Source organism: Coregonus lavaretus (assembly GCF_964263955.1).
Source record: "Coregonus lavaretus genome assembly, chromosome: 29".
Lineage (NCBI taxonomy): Eukaryota > Metazoa > Chordata > Actinopteri > Salmoniformes > Salmonidae > Coregonus > Coregonus lavaretus.
The window spans coordinates 35,638,469-35,660,031 of NC_140016.1; the positions used below are offsets into that span (position 1 = coordinate 35,638,469).

The 21,563-nt window shown below is 44.1% G+C and overlaps 1 protein-coding gene across 1 annotated transcript in view; it reads right to left on the reverse strand.

The window, feature by feature from the left end:
• Window positions 1–21,563, reverse strand: part of diaph2 (diaphanous-related formin 2) — a 643,868-nt gene that overhangs the window by 95,454 nt on the left and 526,851 nt on the right. Inside the window, exon 26 of the mRNA XM_084147077.1 lies at window positions 3,365–3,529. Within this exon, the coding sequence (XP_084003203.1) occupies window positions 3,365–3,529 (165 nt within the window). The remainder of the gene's footprint in view (window positions 1–3,364; window positions 3,530–21,563) is intronic.

Below are 21,563 nucleotides of genomic sequence, written 5' to 3' on the forward strand. Positions count from 1 at the left end.
AGGCACATGTTGTGTCCCAAATAGCACCCTATTCCCTACATGGTGCTCACTTTTTGACCAGGGCCCTGGTCAAAAGTAGTGCACTATGTAGGGACTAGGGTGCTATTTGGAAAGCACCTACAGTTTCTGTACGGTTTAATCTGTCCTATAAACCCTCCCCTCCGTTGTCAGGCTCCTAGGTCTGTCAGGCAAATTTCTTTATCTACTCTTAAGACGGTGCCAACTTCCTTAAATCTGAGAGCGCTGCTCTTGGTGTAACACACTGATAGTAAAATGGCATCAGCCATGGATTTCGCTAATGGTTTGAGATAGAAGTGTGGGTGGATTGAGTGAAGCTTTCCTTTCCAAAAACGGTTTTCAGTTATCGTGTCCCACACTGCTGTTGGAATGGTTCACATATTTCTTTAGTGCATCATTTACATGTGCTCTCTCACAAGGAATGGAGAGACATGTGCTTTTGTTACCTTATGAGTTTTGTCCTTGAGTTGAAGCACACTCTTAGAAAAAAAGGTGCTACAGTGAGGGAAAAAAGTATTTGATCCCCTGCTGATTTTGTACGTTTGCCCACTGACAAAGACATGATCAGTCTATAATTTTAATGGTAGGTTAATTTGAACAGTGAGATACAGAATAACAACAAAAAAATCCAGAAAAACGCATGTTTTAAATAGATGTTATAAATATATTTGCATTTTAATGAGGGAAATAAGTATTTGACCCCTCTGCAAAACATGACTTAGTACTTGGTTGTAAAACCCTTGTTGGCAATCACAGAGGTCAGATGTTTCTTGTAGTTGGGCACCAGGTATGCACACATCTCAGGAGGAATTTTGTCCCACTCCTCTTTGCAGATCTTCTCCAAGTCATTAAGGTTTCGAGGCTGACGTTTGGCAACTCGAACTTTCAGCTCCCTCCACAGATTTTCTATGGGATTAAGGTCTGGAGACTGGCTAGGCCACTCCAGGACCTTAATGTGCTTCTTCTTGAGCCACTCCTTTGTTGCCTTGGCCGTGTGTTTTGGGTCATTGTCATGCTGGAATACCCATCCACGACCCATTTTCAATGCCCTGGCTGAGGGAAGGAGGTTCTCACCCAAGATTTGACGGTACATGACCCCGTCCATCGTCCCTTTGATGCGGTGAAGTTGTCCTGTCCCCTTAGCAGAAAAATACCCCCAAAGCATAATGTTTCCACCTCCATGTTTGACGGTGGGGATGGTATTCTTGGGGTCATAGGCAGCATTCCTCCTCCTCCAAACACAGCGAGTTGAGTTGATGCCAAAGAGCTCGATTTTGGTCTCATCTGACCACAACACTTTCACCCAGTTCTCCTCTGAATCATTCAGATGTTCATTGGCAAACTTCAGACAGGCCTGTATATGTGCTTTCTTGAGCAGGGGGACCTTGCGGGCGCTGCAGGATTTCAGTCCTTCACGGTGTAATGTGTTACCAATTGTTTTCTTGGTGACTATGGTCCCAGCTGCCTTGAGATCATTGACAAGATCCTCCCATGTAGTTCTGGGCTGATTCCTCACCGTTCTCATGATCATTGCAACTCCACGAGGTGAGATCTTGCATGGAGCCCCAGGCTGAGGGAGATTGACAGTTCTTTTGTGTTTCTTCCATTTGCGAATAATCGCACCAACTGTTGTCACCTTCTCACCAAGCTGCTTGGCGATGGTCTTGTAGCCCATTCCAGCCTTGTGTAGGTCTACAATCTTGTCCCTGACATCCTTGAAGAGCTCTTTGGTCTTGGCCATGGTGGAGAGTTTGGAATCTGATTGATTGATTGCTTCTGTGGACAGGTGTCTTTTATACAGGTAACAAGCTGAGATTAGGAGCACTCCCTTTAAGAGTGTACTCCTAATCTCAGCTCGTTATCTATATAAAAGACACCTTGGAGCCAGACATCTTTCTGATTGAGAGGGGGTCAAATACTTATTTCCCTCATTAAAATGCAAATCAATTTATAACATTTTTGACATGCGTTTTTCTGGATTTTTTTGTTGTTATTCTGTCTCTCACTGTTCAAATAAACCTACCATTAAAATTATAGACTGATCATTTCTTTGTCAGTGGGCAAACGTACAAAATCAGCAGGGGATCAAATACTTTTTTCCCTCACTGTATCTAGAACCTAAAAGGGTTCTTCGGCTGTCCCAATATGATAACTCTTTGAAGAAACCTATTTGGTTCCAGGTAGAACCCTTTCCACAGAGTATTCTACATGGAACCCAAAAGGGTTTTACCTGGAGCCAAAAAGGGTTCTCCTATGGGGACAGCCGAAGAACCCTTTTGGAACTCCTTTTTCTAAGAGTGTACAGTAGAACTACACTATACTAAAGTCAATGGACACTAACGTACCTCAGAATCACATAAAGGTGAACAATTTCTTATCTATGACTACTTCAACATAGCAATAATAAAACTCAGTCAGAAATTACTTTTGGGTTGTTCCACGAAATGGATGCCTTTTGAATGTGCAAACTTTTAAGAAATTAACTTTTAAATATTTATTCTTTCAACATTCAATTTCATGGAGGATATATTTAGCCTACAGAAGAAAAAAAAAAACTTTGCCCATCTCAGGCATTAAAATCCTCTGAACTAAGAGCATTTTATCTGCACTTTTAGCACACCGTATGTCAACCCTATGTAACTGCCTAACTATTATTATTATTAATTGAGCGAACAGGGTTGACGTGTTGAGTTCAACCACCTCAGTCAAAGATGATAAAACAATTATAAATAGACAAAAAAATGAATTAATAATTACTTATCTTTCCACCATGCTGTTCAGAAGACCCAAACGATGTCACCTGCTGTGAATCATTTAACTTGGTGGAATGGTCGATTATTTTAAATTGTTTGAATAAAAGGGTTGGCCTTAAAATGAGGGACAGACATAAATGCATCACTAATCTTATGAATATAAATAATAATCTTCAGAAATGCAGCAAAATGACTAGGCCTTTACAATGATGGTGAAACATGGAGAAATGTCAGGATTAAGTGGGTTGAAATCTTCCTAGAAGTGACACAGTGTTGGCGGAGGGACATGTCAAGATGCTGAATTTTGGCATTTTAGCAAGCCTTTATTCATATAACAAATCTGATGTATTAAATTCATCATCTGGTCTTTATTAAAGTGCACTTCATTTAATATAACAGGCTAATAAAATGCAATATTGGTGCATAATTCCTCCTTAACATATCAAAGGGACGCAATTCGTGGAACAACCCCTTTACTGACAACACATTTAGGACATAGAGAAAAAACAACACGTACGTGCGTGTGTGTGTGTCATGACCGTACAGGTAAGATATATTTTCCAAAGAGAACAATGTATATGTGCTGTACTCACCACGAAGAGGGTGCGGAAGGAGGCCAGGTCACCGAAGAAGTCTTCGACGCTGAGGACGTGGGGGTCGAAGGCGTAGTAGCTGCCCAGGCTCTCGTATAGCTTCTGCATGTTCTTGTGCATGGTGGAAAGCTTTTCGTATTGCTCCCGCGAATGCTTGGAGAAGCCGTGAGGGGAAGTACAGTCAAAGAAGTAACATATTTTTTTTATCAATAGTACTGGTGAGACCATTTGAAAAATTGATTCAAATACTTTATCTGTGCCTGTTTGAGCTTGCCTTGGTCAATAAACCAATAGAAAGTCCCAAAACTGCAAACCCCACACATCTTGCACTCCAGGTAGACTGGTGCTCCAGGCAGAATGGTGCTCCAGGCAGACTGGTGCTCCAGGCAGACTGGCACTCCAGGTAGACTGGCGCTCCAGGCAGACTGGCGCTCCAGGCAGACTGGCGCTCCAGGCAAACTGGCGCTCCAGGCAGACTGGCACTCCAGACAGACTCATACAAACGCTCAAAGTGCTTGAAAATATTTTTCAAGTATGTGAACCCAGGTCCGGTACAACGTCACAAAAATTATACTTCATTACTCATGGTCACCATTCTGTGTGAAGCCACAGAACAATAAACAGTCATCATTAAGCAAATGGAGAAAACTTCAACTTCGCATCATTCACTTGTTTGTCCAGACGGGCAAAAAAACTGTGGCAGGAAAGCCAGTGCTTTCCAGACAGGAGAGGTCAGAGAATGTGTATTGTCGTACCAACAATAGACAGCCATCCCTGAGCTAGTTGTCAAACCACTACCTCACTTCATTCACTCGTTTGTAAACCCACCCACACAAACTGAGGTTGCAAAAAAGAAAAACGCAAAAAAAGAACATTGCATTTCAGGCAGGGAGAGGTCAGATAAACTAATGTGTGTGTTTCAATAACCTCTCCATCTCACTTTAGAGTCATTGGCACCATGGGCTAATAGCGTGCGGGCCAGGAGTAATAGGAATGTATTTTGTAGTCGGACGCAAAACAGATGGCTGTTGGAATAGCTCATTTCAGTCATTGTTCTATTGTTTCTCCCTACAAGAGAGGGGTTGGGTCGTCTTGAACCGCGGTCCATGCCGCACTGTAATTTACAGAGCAGATGAAGCACTTTCTACCGGGTGAATGGCTATTAACAGCTGTTCCTGTCAGTGCAGTATTATCCCAGCGGCCGCTGAACGCATGGAGACCACACTCTGGTTGTTCTTTGCCACAAACACAGACGGACAAACACACAGTGTGACAGTGTGTGAGATGAGGTGAAATGCACACCTCTACTGAACACACTTTGCAAAACAACTCTCTGCAGGCATGGTAGCAGGCATGGATACACACACAGCAGTGTGACTGGACACACACACACAAACACCACAGAGCTCTCCAACCCAACTCGCCTTAACCTCACTGTTCAGGTCACTGTCAGCAACACACAATAACACTGAGGATTATTACACACAACACGGCATCCAACACCGGCACTGTTCTATCAATCACTTATATAATCCTTCATCTATCTACCTGTATCTCCCGATCTATGCATTTCTGCATCTGTCCAAGGCTGTCTAAAGCTGTCTAAGGCTGATCTACAGGCCTATGGGCTGGGCTGTGGATATATGGATGGGGCTGGTGTGTATGGGGTCTATCAGGGTTTCTGTGGGGGATCCTACAGGGTGTGATGGCTGATCGGGGGCCTTGCTGCAGCCGTGTCCTCGCCGACGTTGGTTCCAGCTGAGCGGGAGGCAGGGCCGGCGGGAGGCGAGACAAGCTGGATTAGCTCTCAGCGGGTCAGTGTTTACCGGACCTCAACAGCAGCACTGGCAGTGACCAACGCTACAGCCCACACAGCCTGGCGATGATAGATTTATCTGGCTGATAGATGTGTCTATCTGTCTCTCTTCATCTCCCTTTCTCTTTTTCTGTCACACTGTCTATTTCGCTTACTCTCCCTTTCTCTCGCTCTCTCTCGCTCTCTCTGTCACTTTCTCCATTTCCCTCTCTGTGTTCCTCTATCTTTCTTTTTTATATATATATATATATATATATATATATATATATATATATATATATATATATATATATATATATATATATATATATATAGTCTCTCTTTCTCCCTCTCTCATCAGCTCCCTTTAAAGATCTAAGGAGCTGGATGGAAGGGCGTTTACATCAAACCTTGTTTCCACACATCCAATCTCTTTCAACAAAGTTGTACATTAGTTCTATTTCTAGCCCATTAAGGTCTGGCTAAATCACATTAAAGTCCTTCTAAACCACAATAAGGTCCTGCTAAACCAACAGTATGGTCCTGCTTAACCGATGTTCGTGAATATTTCTCTCACATTCACCAGCAGTAAGCAGCACTTTTATTGTCACGTGATACTGAGCCCAAATATTTAATCAAATCCACTAATGGTGCACAGTTTGAGTGTTTCACATCAGTGCTCCCACTCACTTTGTCATATGATTCTAGCTTAACACTAGAACCAATAAAGCAGTCAATTTGACAGCTCATGAATTTAAAAAATGCATTACTCTACCATTTTTTAAGTTATGCCCCCATCCATTCTTTACTTTCCCTAAATACGTCTATATAACAAACTGTCTGTGTTTGAATCTTAATATCACAAATACAACTGGAGTTATAACCAGTTTTAAGAGGGCATGTCATTTTTTGAATGGGTTTTTCCCCATTGCCCCTCCTTCTCCCGACAGTTGAAAGTTGCCCAGCTGATAATCACCCTGATAATTGCCTCGAAACTGAACCTAAACTATACCAAAACTAATTTCACACATATAACAAATGAAATCAATTAAGTGAAGTATGATGAGGAGATAGGGGGTGAATGGGTGAGTTGATGAGTGAGGGGAAGAGAACGATGCATAATTATGTAATCACCAATTGTGAATGAAGAACAGGGCGGGCCATTCTATTGTATTGATCCATTCTAATTACAATCTTAAAATGGTATGTACCCTATATAAGTCCATCGAATCAAAGCAGTCTCATCAGTCTACTCTGGCCTACTTGGAGTAGGCTACACAGTGAGCGCTTGCGTAATTGTACATACTTGAACGGCTTTCAATATCTGGGAAAAGATCGACATCGGGCATCAGGAGAGTGAGTGTCAGAGAATGTGGTGACGAGGCTTGTGGAACCTTACATTGGCAAGCGGAGAAATGTCACCATGGACAATTTCTTCACTTCACTGTCATTGGCCGGCACCGCAAAATAAGGCACCTGCACAGCCGTTGTACAGTACTCCACAACGGTGCTGAAGAATGACAAGATGATGGGGACACAATAGAGAGAGAATCTGAGACTATTACGCACCACAACCAAACAAAGGTATGTCAAAGTGTGTCAAGCAAGTGAAAGTTACGAAGATCTGTGTCAACTGTTAGGACAAGGGATAACAGCTAAATGAAACCCAACTAATGCCATTGTGTGAAGGCGCACACAATGTAAGCATGAGCTGACAATAATTTACTATTTTTGACTGCTTCCATATCAACGCTTATATTAATTATAACGCCATTATATATTTTGTGCTGATTTTCACTATTTATTAAGCCCACTTGTTCTTATAATTATGTTTAGGCTACTGATGTTTTCATCATTTGACCACGTGTATTGCTGACCATGCGTCTTGGTGGTTGGGGTATTTATTTTATTTTGTCATTAGAAAAAGAAGCTGTTACCATGTTCCAACACATATGCCTTCTGTTTCATATAGTTGTAACAAAGGCACTCCACAAATAAAATTGAACACTTTAAAAAATATATATAGCCAGCCTACAGTAACATAAACTAATGAAAATGCTATTGTGTTTAAAAAAACACAACATGTATTCTAATGTTACCCAAGGCCTTCATAAACACAACCAACTGATTATTTTTGCACTAGCATATCTGAAATGTATTAATTACACTGTTAGAATGTTGCAGTCAGAATGACTGCTCATTAGATTGAAGGGGGTTCCCTCGAGGCCCACCGATTCTAGTGTTAATGTTCAACCTAATAGTGCTTATACAATTCAGGTTATGCAAGCTTGGTTACAAAACATAAGCAAGGGATATTACTATTAATACAAAATGATGATATATTTCAACCAAACAGTGAGAATAGAGAACAGTGTGATTGAGAGGAGTCGTCGATGGCCTATGCTCGGTGGGGAGAGACGGGCTGAAGTAAGTAAGTAAACAGTGAGGATGAGAAGTGTTCATAACAGGTGAATGGTTGATGCAAGCAGGTGAGAAAGTTCAGGTAACTGTGCTGTTCACTTGGCTGTGCCGTGCCGTGTCATGCATTGATTGCTGGGCCACTTGCTGTTTAGCATGAGTGACTGATGTATCTGCACCAGAGCAGTGAAGGGATGCCTGTCCATCCGCCTGGCTGCTTGTCCCTCTGTCCTCTTTTGTCAGTCTGTTTCTCTGTCCGACTGTCTGTCTCTTGTTGGGGACTGGTGTTAGGCTCAATGGGCTTCAGCAACTGTTCTTTCCACATCAAAGACATGTCATACTGACAGTATCTGACACCTGACTGTTCTACAGCTGTGCGAGCATGCAGTGTTCTCAAACAGCATCTCTCAATTTCTCATAGTCTCTCTCTGGCGCTCTGCTATTCTCTTGCTTTCTCTCTGCTGGTCTCTCTCTCTCTCTCTCTTCCATTGTCCTGCTTTCTTTCTTTATTTTTCTCATTTTCTTGCTTCCTTGCTATTTCCCCATTCTCTCCATCTCAAAATCACACACACACACACACATACCAACACACTGTTTTATCTCTGTCTTTCTTCCCTTGCTCCCTCCTCCTTCCTCCCTGTCCTCCCCTATTCAGAGAGAGAGGAAACTTTCAGAAGCTCTCAGCACTGTGCCTGTTTCCTGTGTCACCTGGGCTTCAAAAAAGCTCTGAGCGGAGAGGGGTCTCAAGGTAAAGCATAACACAGCCTCTTCTGGCAGCCAGGCTCTGCCTGTTTGTCAGTCTCCTCTCATCTCCCTGTCTCTCTCTCCACCAGCTGTCCTCAAAGGAGGAAAGGAAAGGCTGCATTACCTCTGCACTGCACCTCACATCACTGACGCAGAGCAAGATTCATTGTTAGGGAGTTGCAGTGGGCTGATAAAAGGGATGTACTGGATATATCTATGGATTAATGGACTGGCTACTAGACTGTCCAGTACTCAGAATATTAAAGTACTTTCCTAGAACAATATACTAGTTCTGTATGATCTCCGCCTGCAATTTGCTATATTGCTATGTTTTCCCTTACTTTTCCTTTTGCATATTATATGGACAATCCTAGCTGATCTTAACTGAGCTATCAAAATTCAAGAGGCTAGTCAGCTATAAAAATTAGTGGATTCTTAAGGACATTTAGCCCAGAACTGTGTTCTGTAATGATCAGTCTAAGCCCACCATTCCTCCACTCTTAGCCAGCTAACGCCTCTGTGTCTGTCCCTGTCTCGCCTCGCTCTCCCTCCTCCTCATTCCACCTCAGCACCACCAGGTCACATCCAATCCCATGAGTTGGCCTGGGCGCTAATGCCCTGTGACAGCCTCCGCGGTGTCTGCCGCGGCCCGTCACAGGGGGCTGCCAGTCTGCTGCAGCTAACGTGTGGCCACCAATTCTGTCCTGTACACAACACAACACAATACAACAGGCTGGTACTGGCTGGCACCGACACCACCACAGCCATACCTGGCTCACCCCAATGTTGCTGTCCAAGGGACATGTCCTGAAATGTGGGGCCTTGGCAATGGTGTTGGGCATGGTTTATGTTACTGCCCACGCACTCTCTCTCTCCCTCTCTATCACTCTGCTGCCTGGTCGGATAGACTGTGTCCAGTCTACTGGGGAGCCACAGTGTAAATTGGCTCAGAGGGACAGAGGGGATAAAGAAGCCTGAGAGCCTGGGTAGGAAAAGCTCAGGTTTAGCATTGGGCCTCCAGAGTACCAGGGTCCAACAGGCACATAGGAAAAAGCATTAAATAAACATTAATGGAACTGGGTTAGAGGAGATTTATTAAGAGGGCTTTTTGGCCCCCTCGCCGACGAGAATGACATGCACCATTTTAATAACTCTTGCATGCACACAGGTAAACAAACAAGGCAATTTATTGCTGTCCTCATAGGTGGCCATTTTGAAAATAAATGTTTATGTTGTTTTTCCAGGGGAAGTGTGTGTGTGTGTGTTTTTATTTTTGAATGGTTTACGACAAAACCGAGAGGTTGAACAGGTTCGAGTCCCAACAAAAGCACTTTACCTTTAGGCTACAGTAAGTCTGACTTGGTGTCACGTTGACGTTTGCTAAAAATAAGGCCTTAACCGTGGCTTAGTGATGTTGAAAATACCCTTTGCCAATGGTATATACACTAATAAAATGTGACTGATTAAACAGTACACACAGTAAACTCAGAGTTCAGGTCTGGAAAGTTTGTGACAGCAGACCAGTAGATTCAAAGTGAAAAGAAGAGTTAGGTAAAATACAGATTGACTCCCAGAATTGTTTCCTCATTTTGAAAACTGACTGACTCGAGCACTGCAGAACTGTATCAAGAACGTGGTAGGTAAGAAAGATATGTGACAGTCAGTTTTAAAATATAGGCTGGCTTGTTTTCTTTAAAACATTTCTCACAAATTGCTTTACATTACCCATACCTACAGCCTCAAATAGGAAGCAGCAGCACAGTGGCAAAAAAACAACAGGAAAAGCTGTCTATAAGGAAGAAACCTAGAGAGCAACCAGACTCAGGTGTGCCTATAACTGTCTGAACTCAGAATTCTAGTCAATAACAACCAGAATACTTCTCCAACTCCCTAAACCTCCATTTGAGTGTAGGAAAAAGGTTTGTTGTGCACATGAAAAGAACAAATAAAGTTGAGTTCATTTAACACAGTGAAAATAATAAAACATTTACCAAATTGAAATCAACAGCACTGTAAAACACATTGAAAACTGCTGGACGTTATCCAAAGTAATTAACAAAACACCTTGGACATGCCATAGACAAAAAATCCCCATTCTCATTAATATTGCTGTCCTGTCTTCCTATCTCTTTCATTCTATCTCTCTCCTTTGCTCTCTTTCTTCTCTCTCCCTCTCTGTCGCCTCTCTCTTTCTCTCCATCCCTCTCTATCTCTCTCTCTCCCCCTCTGTCCTTCACTTCCAACAAGGTGAGAATTGTCCGATAGTGTCTTTCCCGCCACTCCTCCATGGGTAATTATGGTTCATTATACGGCTGCACAAGCAATCAGAGCACATCCTCATTTAGCGGTGACCCCCCGGTGAAAAAGGTTGGAAATGGAGCACAACTGAGGGAGTGGTCAGATGACTGAAGAGGTACTCGTTTACGCCAATGTATATTGACGAGGATAGTTTGGCTCAAGGAGAAACCTTTTGTCCACATCCCAAATGGCACCCTTTTCCCTTTAAAATGCATTACGTTTGACCGGGCCCATAGAGCTTGTCACGATCGTCTGAAGGATGAGACCAAAGCGCAGCGTTGCGAGTGAACATGACTTTAATAGTAAAGCACGTAAATACAAAAACAACAAACAAAGACGATGCGTGAAGTCCAATAAAGACAACGACAGAAACTGAGACACTGGAACAATAACCCACAACTAACACCAGAAAACCTACATCTTAAATATGGCTCCCAATCAGAGATAACGAGCCGAACAGCTGACACTCGTTACCTCCGATTGGGAGTCAATGAATACAAACACGCACAATCACCCAACATAGAAATACAACAACCTAGACACCCCCACATAGAAATACACCCAAAACAAATGAACATGAACAACCCTGGCTCAAGAATAAAGGTCCGTGGAGCCAGAGTGTCACATTACCCCCCCCTAAAGGTGCGACCTCCGGGCGCACCAGCATACCGTCTAGGGGAGGGTCTGGGTGGGCGTCTGTCCCTGGTGGCGGCTCTGGCCCAGGTCGTGGTCCCCACCCCACCTTAGTCACTCTCTGCTTCCGTCTTCCCTTCCTCATGACCACCCCCCAACTAAACCCCACTGGATTAAGGGGCGGCACCGGACTAAGGGGCAGCACCGGACTAAGGGGCAGCACCGGACTAAGGGGCAGCACCGGACTAAGGGGCAGCACCGGACTAAGGGGCAGCACCGGACTAAGGGGCAGCACCGGGCTAAGGGACAGTACCGGACTGAATGGCGGATCCTGGCTGGCTGGCTCTGGCGGATCCTGGCTGGCAGAAGGCTCTGGCTGATCCTGTCTGGCAGAAGGCTCTGGCTGATCCTGTCTGGCAGAAGGATCTGGCTGATCCTGTCTGGCAGAAGGCTCTGGCTGATCCTGTCTGGCGGAAGGCTCTGGCTGATCCTGTCTGGCGGAAGGCTCTGGCTGCTCCTGTCTGGCGGACGGCTCTGGCTGATCCTGTCTGGCGGAAGGCTCTGGCTGCTCCTGTCTGGCGGAGAGCTCTAGCGGCTCCGGTCTGGCGGACGGCTCTGTAGGCTCATGGCAGACGGGCGGCTTTGCAGGCTCAGTACCGACGGGCAGCTCCTGCGGCGCTTGGCAGACGGACAGTTCAGACGGCGTTGGGCAGACGGGCAGTTCAGGCGCCGTTGGGCAGACGGGCAGTTCAGACGGCGTTGGGCAGACGGACAGTTCAGGCCCCGTTGGGCAGACGGCAGACTCTGGCTGTCTGAAGCGCATCGTAGAACTGGTGCGTGGTGCCGGAACAGGAGGTACCGGGCTGAGGACACGCATCTCAGGGCTAGTGCGGGGAGAATCAACAGGGCATGCTGGACCCTGGGGACGCACCGTAGGCCTGATGCGTGGTGCCGGAACTGGAGGTACCGGGCTGAGGACACGCATCTCAGGGCTAGTGCGGGGAGTCGGAACAGGGCATGCTGGACCCTGGGGACTCCCATAACGCCTAGTGCGGGGAGCTGGAACAGGGCATGCTGGACCCTGGGGACTCACCTCACGCCTAGTGCGGAGAGCAGGAACAGGCCGGGCGGGGCTGGCGACGCGCACCGTATCCCTGGTGCGAGTGGCCGGAACAGGCCGGGCCGGGCTGGTGAAGCGCACCGTATCCCTGGTGCGTGGAGTAGGAACAGGCCGGGCGGGGCTGGCGAAGCGCACCGTATCCCTGGTGCGTGGAGTAGGAACAGGCCGGGCTGGGCTGGCGAAGCGCACCGTATCCCTGGTGCGTGGAGTAGGAACAGGCCGGGCTGGGCTGGCGAAGCGCACCGTATCCCTGGTGCGTGGAGTAGGAACAGGCCGGGCTGAGCTGGCGACGCGCACCGCATACTTGGTGCGTATGGCAGGAACAGGCCGAACCGGGCTGGCGACGCGCACCTTACACTTAGTGCGAGGGACCGGAACAGGCCGTACCGTACGGGGAACACACACTACTGGCTGCACCTCGGGACTAGGAACGGGCCGGACCGAACTGGTTACACACCCCAGTACCTCACGCCGTGCCTCAACACCTTCCTTCCCTGCTTTACCCAGTAGCCCCCTTGACCTGGTAGCCCACTGAATCCTTCCCTTCTCTGCCTCCGTCAGCCCCCTTAACCTGGCAGCCCTCTGACTCTGCCTTGTGGCAGCCTCCTGCTGCTCCGTCGCCCAAGCCATGTGCCCCCCCCAAAAAATTTCTTGGGGTTGCCTCTCGTCCTTCCGACGTTGGCTCTGCCGACGCCGTTGCTCCTCTCTCCGTCGCCTCTCCTCTGTTTCGCTCCATGGACGGCGATCCATGCCGTCCAGGATTTCTTCCCACGTCCAGGACCCTTTACCGTCCAACAGTTCCTCCCATGTCCAGACCCTTTGCTCCTGGACGCGCTGCTTGGTCCTTTTGTGGTGGGTTATTCTGTCACGATCGTCTGAAGGATGAGACCAAAGCGCAGCGTTGCGAGTGAACATGACTTTAATAGTAAAGCACGTAAATACAAAAACAACAAACAAAGACGATGCGTGAAGTCCAATAAAGACAACGACAGAAACTGAGACACTGGAACAATAACCCACAACTAACACCAGAAAACCTACATCTTAAATATGGCTCCCAATCAGAGATAACGAGCCGAACAGCTGACACTCGTTACCTCCGATTGGGAGTCAATGAATACAAACACGCACAATCACCCAACATAGAAATACAACAACCTAGACACCCCCACATAGAAATACACCCAAAACAAATGAACATGAACAACCCTGGCTCAAGAATAAAGGTCCGTGGAGCCAGAGTGTCACAGAGCTATGGTCAAAAGTATTGCACTATGAAGGAAATAGGGTGCCATTTGGGACACAGTCGTGGAGATTGTTATTAGAAGTCAGAGAAAAAGAGACAAACAAAAATGCTCCTGGATAACTTCATCAATCATCATTCCAGTGTGTTCATTCAGTGAATTAAATAAATAAAGACTGTGATAGAATTGCTTATGAAATCACGCTGATTTGCACATTTAGAACTTGACTGAGAGAGATGCAGGTTTAGCATCAATTAGCTCCCCGGAGATGTTAAATGACAAGACGGTACTGAACACACAAAGGACTAGGTGTATAAAAGGTGTATAATGCCCGAGCTGGATCTGTCAACTACAACAGTACGACACACATGCACGTACACAAGCATAGAACAAATGGAAATGAGGCTTTTAACTTCTCCACGTACATTGGGTCTCTCCTTAAGGTCCCTTATCTCTGAGTAAGGCTGGCAGCTGAGAGTGAAAGCTGATTGCAGATCAGTGTCTCAAGTGCATACACAGACTTACACGTAGAGATACAGACACAGTCAGAAACACAATAACATTACAAGTACACATGCACAGACTTTCACACTTAAGATCAGAAACACAAACGTGCACACACACACACACCACCCGTCCTCAACACAACACACACACACACACAAACAACGTTTTATGATTTCAGAGGTACTGCTCATGACCACACAAGCACATCCTGCCGTGAAGCACACGTACAGTTGAAGACAGAAGTTTACATACACCTTAGCCAAATACATTTAAACTCAGTTTTTCACAATTCCTGACGTTTAATCCTAGTAAGAATTCCCTGTCTTAGGTCAGTTAGGATCACCACTTTATTTTAATAATGCGAAATGTCAGAATACTATTAGAGAGAATGATTTATTTCAGTTTTTATTTATTTCATCACATTCCCAGTGGGTCAGAAGTTTACATACACTCAATTAGTATTTGGTAGCATTGCTTTTAAATTGTTTAACATGGGTCAAACGCTTCGGGTAGCCTTCCACAAGCTTCCCACAATAAGTTGGGTGAATTTTGGCCCATTCCTCCTGACAGAGCTGGTGTAACTGAGTCAGGTTTGTAGGCCTCCTTGCTCAAACACGCTTTTTTCAGTTCTGCCCACACATTTTCTATAGGATTGAGGTCAGGGCTTTGTGATGGCCACTCCAATACCTTGACTTTGTTGTCCTTAAGCCATTTTGCCACAACTTTGGAAGTATGCCTGGGGTCCTTGTCTATTTGGAAGACCCATTTGCGACCAAGCTTTAACTTCCTGACTGTTGTCTTGAGATGTTGCTTCAATATATTCCTTTCTCATGATGCCATCTATTTTGTGAAGTGCACCAGTCCCTCCTGCAGCAAAGAACCCCCACAGCATGATGCTGCCACCCCCGTGCTTCACGGTTGGGATGGTGTTCTTTGACTTGCTCCTCCAAACATAACGATGGTCATTATGGCCAAACAGTTAAATTTTTGTTTCATCTGACCAGAGGACATTTCTCCAAAGAGTACGATCTTTGTCATCATGTGCAGTTGCAAACCGTAGTCTGGGTTTTTTATGGCGGTTTTGGAGTAGTGGCTTCTTCCTTGCTGAGCAGCCTTTCAGGTTATGTCGATATAGGACTCGTTTTACTGTGTATATAGATACTTTTGTACCTGTTTCCTCTAGCATCTTCACAAGGTCCTTTGCTGTTGTTCTGGGATTGATTTGCACTTTTCGCACCAAAGTATGTTAATCTGTAGGAGACAGAACGCGTCTCCTTCCTGAGCGGTATGACGGCTGCGTGGTCCCATGGTGTTTATACTTGCGTACTATTGTTTGTACAGATGAAAGTGGTACCTTCAGCCGTTTGGAAATAGCTCCCAAGGATGAACCAGACTTGTGGAGGTCTTGGCTGATTTATTTTGATTTTCCCATGATGTCAAGCAAAGACACACTGAGTTTGAAGGTATGCCTTGAAATACATCCACAGGTACACCTCCAATTGACTCAAATGATGTCAATTAGCCTATCAGAAGCTTCTAAAGCCATGACAAAATGTTCTGGAATATTCCAAGCTGTTTAAAGGCACAGTCAACTTAGTGTATGTAAACTTCTGACCCACTGGAATTGTGATACAGTGAATTATAAGTGAAATAATCTGTCTGTAAACAATTGTTGGAAAAATGACTTGTGTCATGCACAAAGTAGACGTCCTAACCGACTTGCCAAAACTTTAGTTTGTTAACAATAAATTTGTGGAGTGGTTGAAAAACTAGTTTTAATGACTCCAACCTAAGTGTATGTAAACTTCCGACTTCAACTGTACACACGCATGCACACACAAACGCACACACACACACACACACACACACACACACACACACACACACACACACACACACACACACACACACACACACTAATGAAAGGGTAGGGCGGTGAAGTGTTGTGTCAGTGGTTAACTGAATCTCTACATCCCCATCAAGACCACCTTCCTTCTCCTCCCTCCCTTCTCAGCATTTGAAAAAATGTAAAGGCAGATTCAGTGTCAATTTTACTGTCGATTTATTCTGCTATGCTCGCCGCTGAAATATTAATGCACGCGGAGAGGAAGGGCAAGTTAGCCTCACTTGAGTATTCACAGCTCCTTGCTTGCACCCAGCTGCTGTTGCAACAACTCAATGAGTGGAGGGATCACAACGTGCACATGGTGTAATGACCACCTCTGAAATGGATTGGAACTGGATAGTGAACAATCAGACATAAGGTGTTAGGTCAGTGTGGGTTAAGTATTGAATGATTGAGTTGGTAGAGTCAGCAGAAAAAATTGTGCCATTGACTGATATCCAAGATGCATCCTAGCGAGCTGTGTGTAGAGCATACACAGACAGGGACACAGGGACACAGGCGCATGCATACATATGTAAAGACACCCACACGTCTACAAACAAATATGTACAGTATATCAGTATACAGTATCAATAAACATGTAATTGTATCTACAGTTGAAGTCGGAAGTTTACATACACTTAGGTTGGAGTCATTAAAACTAGTTTTTCAACCACTCCACAAATTTATTGTTAACAAACTATAGTTTTGGCAAGTCGGTTAGGACATCTACTTTGTGCATGACACAAGTCATTTTTCCAACAATTGTTTACAGACAGATTATTTCACTTATAATTCACTGTATTACAATTCCAGTGGGTCAGAAGTTTACATACACTAAGTTGACTGTGCCTTTAAACAGCTTGGAATATTCCAGAAAATGATGTCATGGCTTTAGAAGCTTCTGATAGGCTAACTGACATCATTTGAGTCAATTGGAGGTGTACCTGTGGATGTATTTCAAGGCCTACCTTCAAACTCAATGCCTCTTTGCTTGACATCATGGGAAAATCAAAAGAAATCAGCCAAGAAAAAATTGTAGACCTCCACAAGTCTGGTTCATCCTTGGGAGCAATTTCCAAATGCCTGAAGGTACCACGTTCATCTGTACAAACAATAGTATGCAAGTATAAACACCATGGGACCACGCAGCCATCATACCGTTCAGGAAGGAGATGTATTCTGTCTCCTACAGATTCACGTAATTTGGTGCGAAAAGTGCAAATCAATCCCAGAATAACAGCAAAGGAACTTGTGAAGATGCTGGAGGAAACAGGTACAAAAGTATCTACAGTAAAACGAGTCCTATATCGACATAACCTGAAAGGCCGCTCAGCAAGGAAGAAGCCACTGCTCCAAAACCACCATAAAAAAGCCAGACTACGGTTTGCAACTGCACATGGGGACAAAGATCGTACTTTTTGGAGAAATGTCCTCTGGTCTGATTAAACAAAAATATAACTGTTTGGCCATAATGACCATCGTTATGTTTGGAGGAAAAAGGGGGAAGGCTTGCAAGCCGAAGAACACCATCCCAACCGTGAAGCACGGAGGTGGCAGCATCATGCTGTGGGGGTGCTTTGCTGCAGGAGGGACTGGTGCACTTCACAAAATACATGGTATCATGAGGAAGGAAATTATGTGGATATATTGAAGCAACATCTCAAGACATCAGTCAGGAAGTTAAAGCTTGGTCGCAAATGGGTCTTCCAAATGGACAATGACCCCAAGCATACTTCCAAAGTTGTGGCAAAATGGCTTAAGGAGAACAACGTCAAGGTATTGGAGTGGCCATCACAAAGCCCTGACCTCAATCCTATAGAAAATGTGTGGGAAGAACCGAAAAAGCATGTGCGAGCAAGGAGGCCTACAAACCTGACTCAGTTACACCAGCTCTGTCAGGAGGAATGGGCCAAAAATCACCCAACTTATTGTGGGAAGCTTGTGGAAGGCTACCCGAAACGTTTGACCCAAGTTAAACAATTTAAAGGCAATGCTACCAAATACTAATTGAGTGTATGTAAACTTCTGACCCACTGGGAATGTGATGAAATAAATAAAAGCTGAAATAAATCATTCTCTCTACTATTATTCTGACATTTCACATTCTTAAAATAAAGTGGTGATCCTAACTGACCTAAGACAGGGAATTCTTACTAGGATTGAATGTCAGGAATTGTGATTTTAAATGTATTTGGCTAAGGTGTATGTAAACTTCCGACTTCAACTGTACCTATTTCCAGTGGTAAATGCAGACATCAAAACCTATGTACCTGTATGTATATGATAAAGCATGTGTCATCTAGTTAACTACGCCTTTTCTGGTGGAACACACTTACAAAAACATGTTTATCACATGTATTACATAACATGCATTATCCATCGTCTCAACCATATTTCTAGTGTGGTTCCCAATGTCACTCTGCTCCTCCCACACTGTTGTCTTTATGTAATTTCGCGTTAGTGAAAACATGACAATGCAGATCTGCCGTGTTTACCAGGCTCCGGCTTCCTCTTGTCAACTCGTAAAAGGTCAAACATCTCGCTTCCCCTAATGGCTGATCTAATCGGTAAACATACATTCATACCTCTCCGCATTACAACCGTAACTGAAAATAGCTCTGCGCAGTGTATCACGGATAGACAAGAAGACTGGCGACGAAGAAGACTAGAGTTAATGTATCGTCTCCTCGATGCTAATTGTTTATCACAGATATACACGAAGGCTGACTTCTCCTCTGAGCGCTAATGTTCCTGTATCATCTCCTCAATGATGCTAAGCTAATGTAGTTAGGATAACAACTAGATTGTATCTGTAAACATCTATTCATACCTCTCCACATTACAACTATGACTCAAAATAGCTCTATAGTGTATCATATATAGGCTATACACAACTTCTCCTCAGAGCGTTCCTGTATCATCTCGTCAATGATGCTAAACTAATCTAGTTAGGATAACAAAAGGGTGCAGTAGATAAGAACCGGATGTAATTTTATGGAAGGTGGATCTGTGGGGCTCTCTGGCTGGCATAGAGAGGGTCCTTGCTTAGAATACATTTTATTGGTTCTGCAGGGGGGCATGTGGAGGAATCTCCTGCTGGAAATCTCTCCTTTCTCTCTTTCTCCATCTCTTTATCTCTCTCTCTTACACACACACACACACACACACACACACACACACACACACACACACACACACACACACACACACACACGCACGCACGCACGCACACACGCACGCACGCACGCACGCACGCACGCACGCACGCACAAGCACACGCACACACACACACACACACTCCTTGCTCAAAATGCTTTCACCTGATGGTAATTAAGTTTATCGCGCTGTGATTACATGAATTACACAATTGGATCCACTGATTGTATCTCGGGTGCTGATAAAATGGGAACAATTGCAGGTTTGCTAATTTTAATTGAAAACTACTGCAGCATACAGCCCAACATTCTGAGAAGGTGGGAAAGATGTGGGGGAAATTAATCAAATAATCCCCAGGTCTGGAGCAAACCAAGGGGGGAATGAACAAAGGTTAACAAAGCAATGAACAAAGGTTAACAATGCCACCATCTTTTTGAGTTTTACAGGCTTCAGACAAGCTACTTTGAGGGTACTCCTATTAGGGCAGCCTCAGAGTCACAAGAGGTTGTCCTAATATGGACACCGTAGTTCTTTCTACCTGACCACAACAACTCACAAATCTGCTAAATGGTGGCTCTCGGGAGGCCAGTTAATATATGCATCCTCAACCGGCACATGCCAGTAATCAAGACGAGTCTGTGTTTTTTCAAACTGGATGCCCTGCTGGGATAGGCTTTCTTGTCCTCCTCCAGACGACAGCAGAGTGTTTTAAATGTCAATAGAATCCCAAGCCCCTCTTTTGTGGGACTGTATCAACATTCCACACGACGAGACGTTCTAAGCACTTAAATGCTCTTAGCTCCGTACAAATTGGATCGATCGCCGTCACTTTTGCTGCAGACTGAACTGTTGTATTTTTTACGGTGCGTGTGTGGGTGGCTATTATTTTAATAAGGACTCACTCACATGTTCAGATTCATTTCTCCAAATCAATTATGACAATTACGACAAAAAAAGGGGATGAAGAGAGCTAATTTGAATTCCGCTTGCCAACTTGTTTGCGACATTGCAGATAGTGAGGTGAATCAGGATAGAGTTCAATGAGGAAAGCAAAAGCAATCGACAAAAGGAGGGAGTGCAGGTTAAGTTCTGGGCAATAAAGTAATAGTAGTATTAGTGGTGGTAGTAGTGGTAGTAGTAGTAGTAGTAATTGTAGTAGTTGTAGTAATAATAGTGTGCTTAAAGAAGTGTCCGATGAGGAAAGCAAAAGCAATCGACAAAAGGAGGGAGTGCAGGTTAAGTTATGGGCAAGAAAGTAGTAGTAGTAGTAGTAGTAGTAGTAGTAGTAGTAGTAGTAGTATTTGTAGTTCTTGTAGTAGTAGTAGTAGTAGTAGTAGTAGTAGTAGTAGTAGTAGTAGTAGTAGTAGTAGGCTTAAAGAAGTGTCTGATGAGGAAAGCATAAGCAATTGACAAAAGGAGGGAGGTTAAGTCATGGGCAAGAAAGTATTAGTATTAGTGGTGGTAGTAGTAGTAGTAGTAGTAGTAGTAGTAGTAGTAGTAGTAGTAGTAGTAGTAGTAGTGGTGGTAGTAGTGGTAGAAAATGAGTAGTGGTAGTTTTAGTAGCACATTCACATTTTAGTCATTTAGCAGACACTCTTATCCAGAGCGACGTATAGGAGCAATTAGGATTAAGTGCATTGCTCAAGGGCATATCGACAGATTTTTCACCTAGTCGGCTCAGTGATTCGAACCAGCGAGGACTAGTAGTAGAAGTAGTAGTAATAGTAGTAGTAGTAGTAGTAGTAGTAGTAGTTGTAGTCTGCAAAAAAAAAGTAGCATTGCATTTGGCATATCATGAAACTACCTTTTGCATTGTATGCTGTATGGTTCTATGGTAAATGTACAGGTATGGCCAGGGTTGAGTAGGTTACTTTCTAAATGTAATCCGTTATAGTTACTAGTTCCCTGTCCAAAATTGTAATCAGTAACGTAACTTTTGGATTACCCAAACTCAGTAACGTAATCTGATTACTTCTCCTTTAAAAGAAAATTCCACCCCAAAACTATATTCTGGTATTTGTTTCATTAGTCCATTGTTGACATAGTCCAAAAATGTTTTGCATGTCAACAATCAGGTTTTCAAGATACATAACTTTCAAAATACAGAAATACAGCCAGTATGAAAATGAATATTACCAATTGAACGACATCTATTGCAGGATAAATCAATGTTAGAGTTTAGATAGGTGGCTATAAATTGATGTTGCATTTTACTTTATGGGTTGGTTACAGTGCATTTGGAAAGTATTCAGACCACTTGACTTTTCCACATTTTGTTACGTTACAGCCTTATTCTAAAATTGATTTTAAAAAATTGTACATTTATAAAAAAATATATATAATAATGAAATATCACATTTACATAAGTATTCAGACCCTTTACTCAATACTTTGTT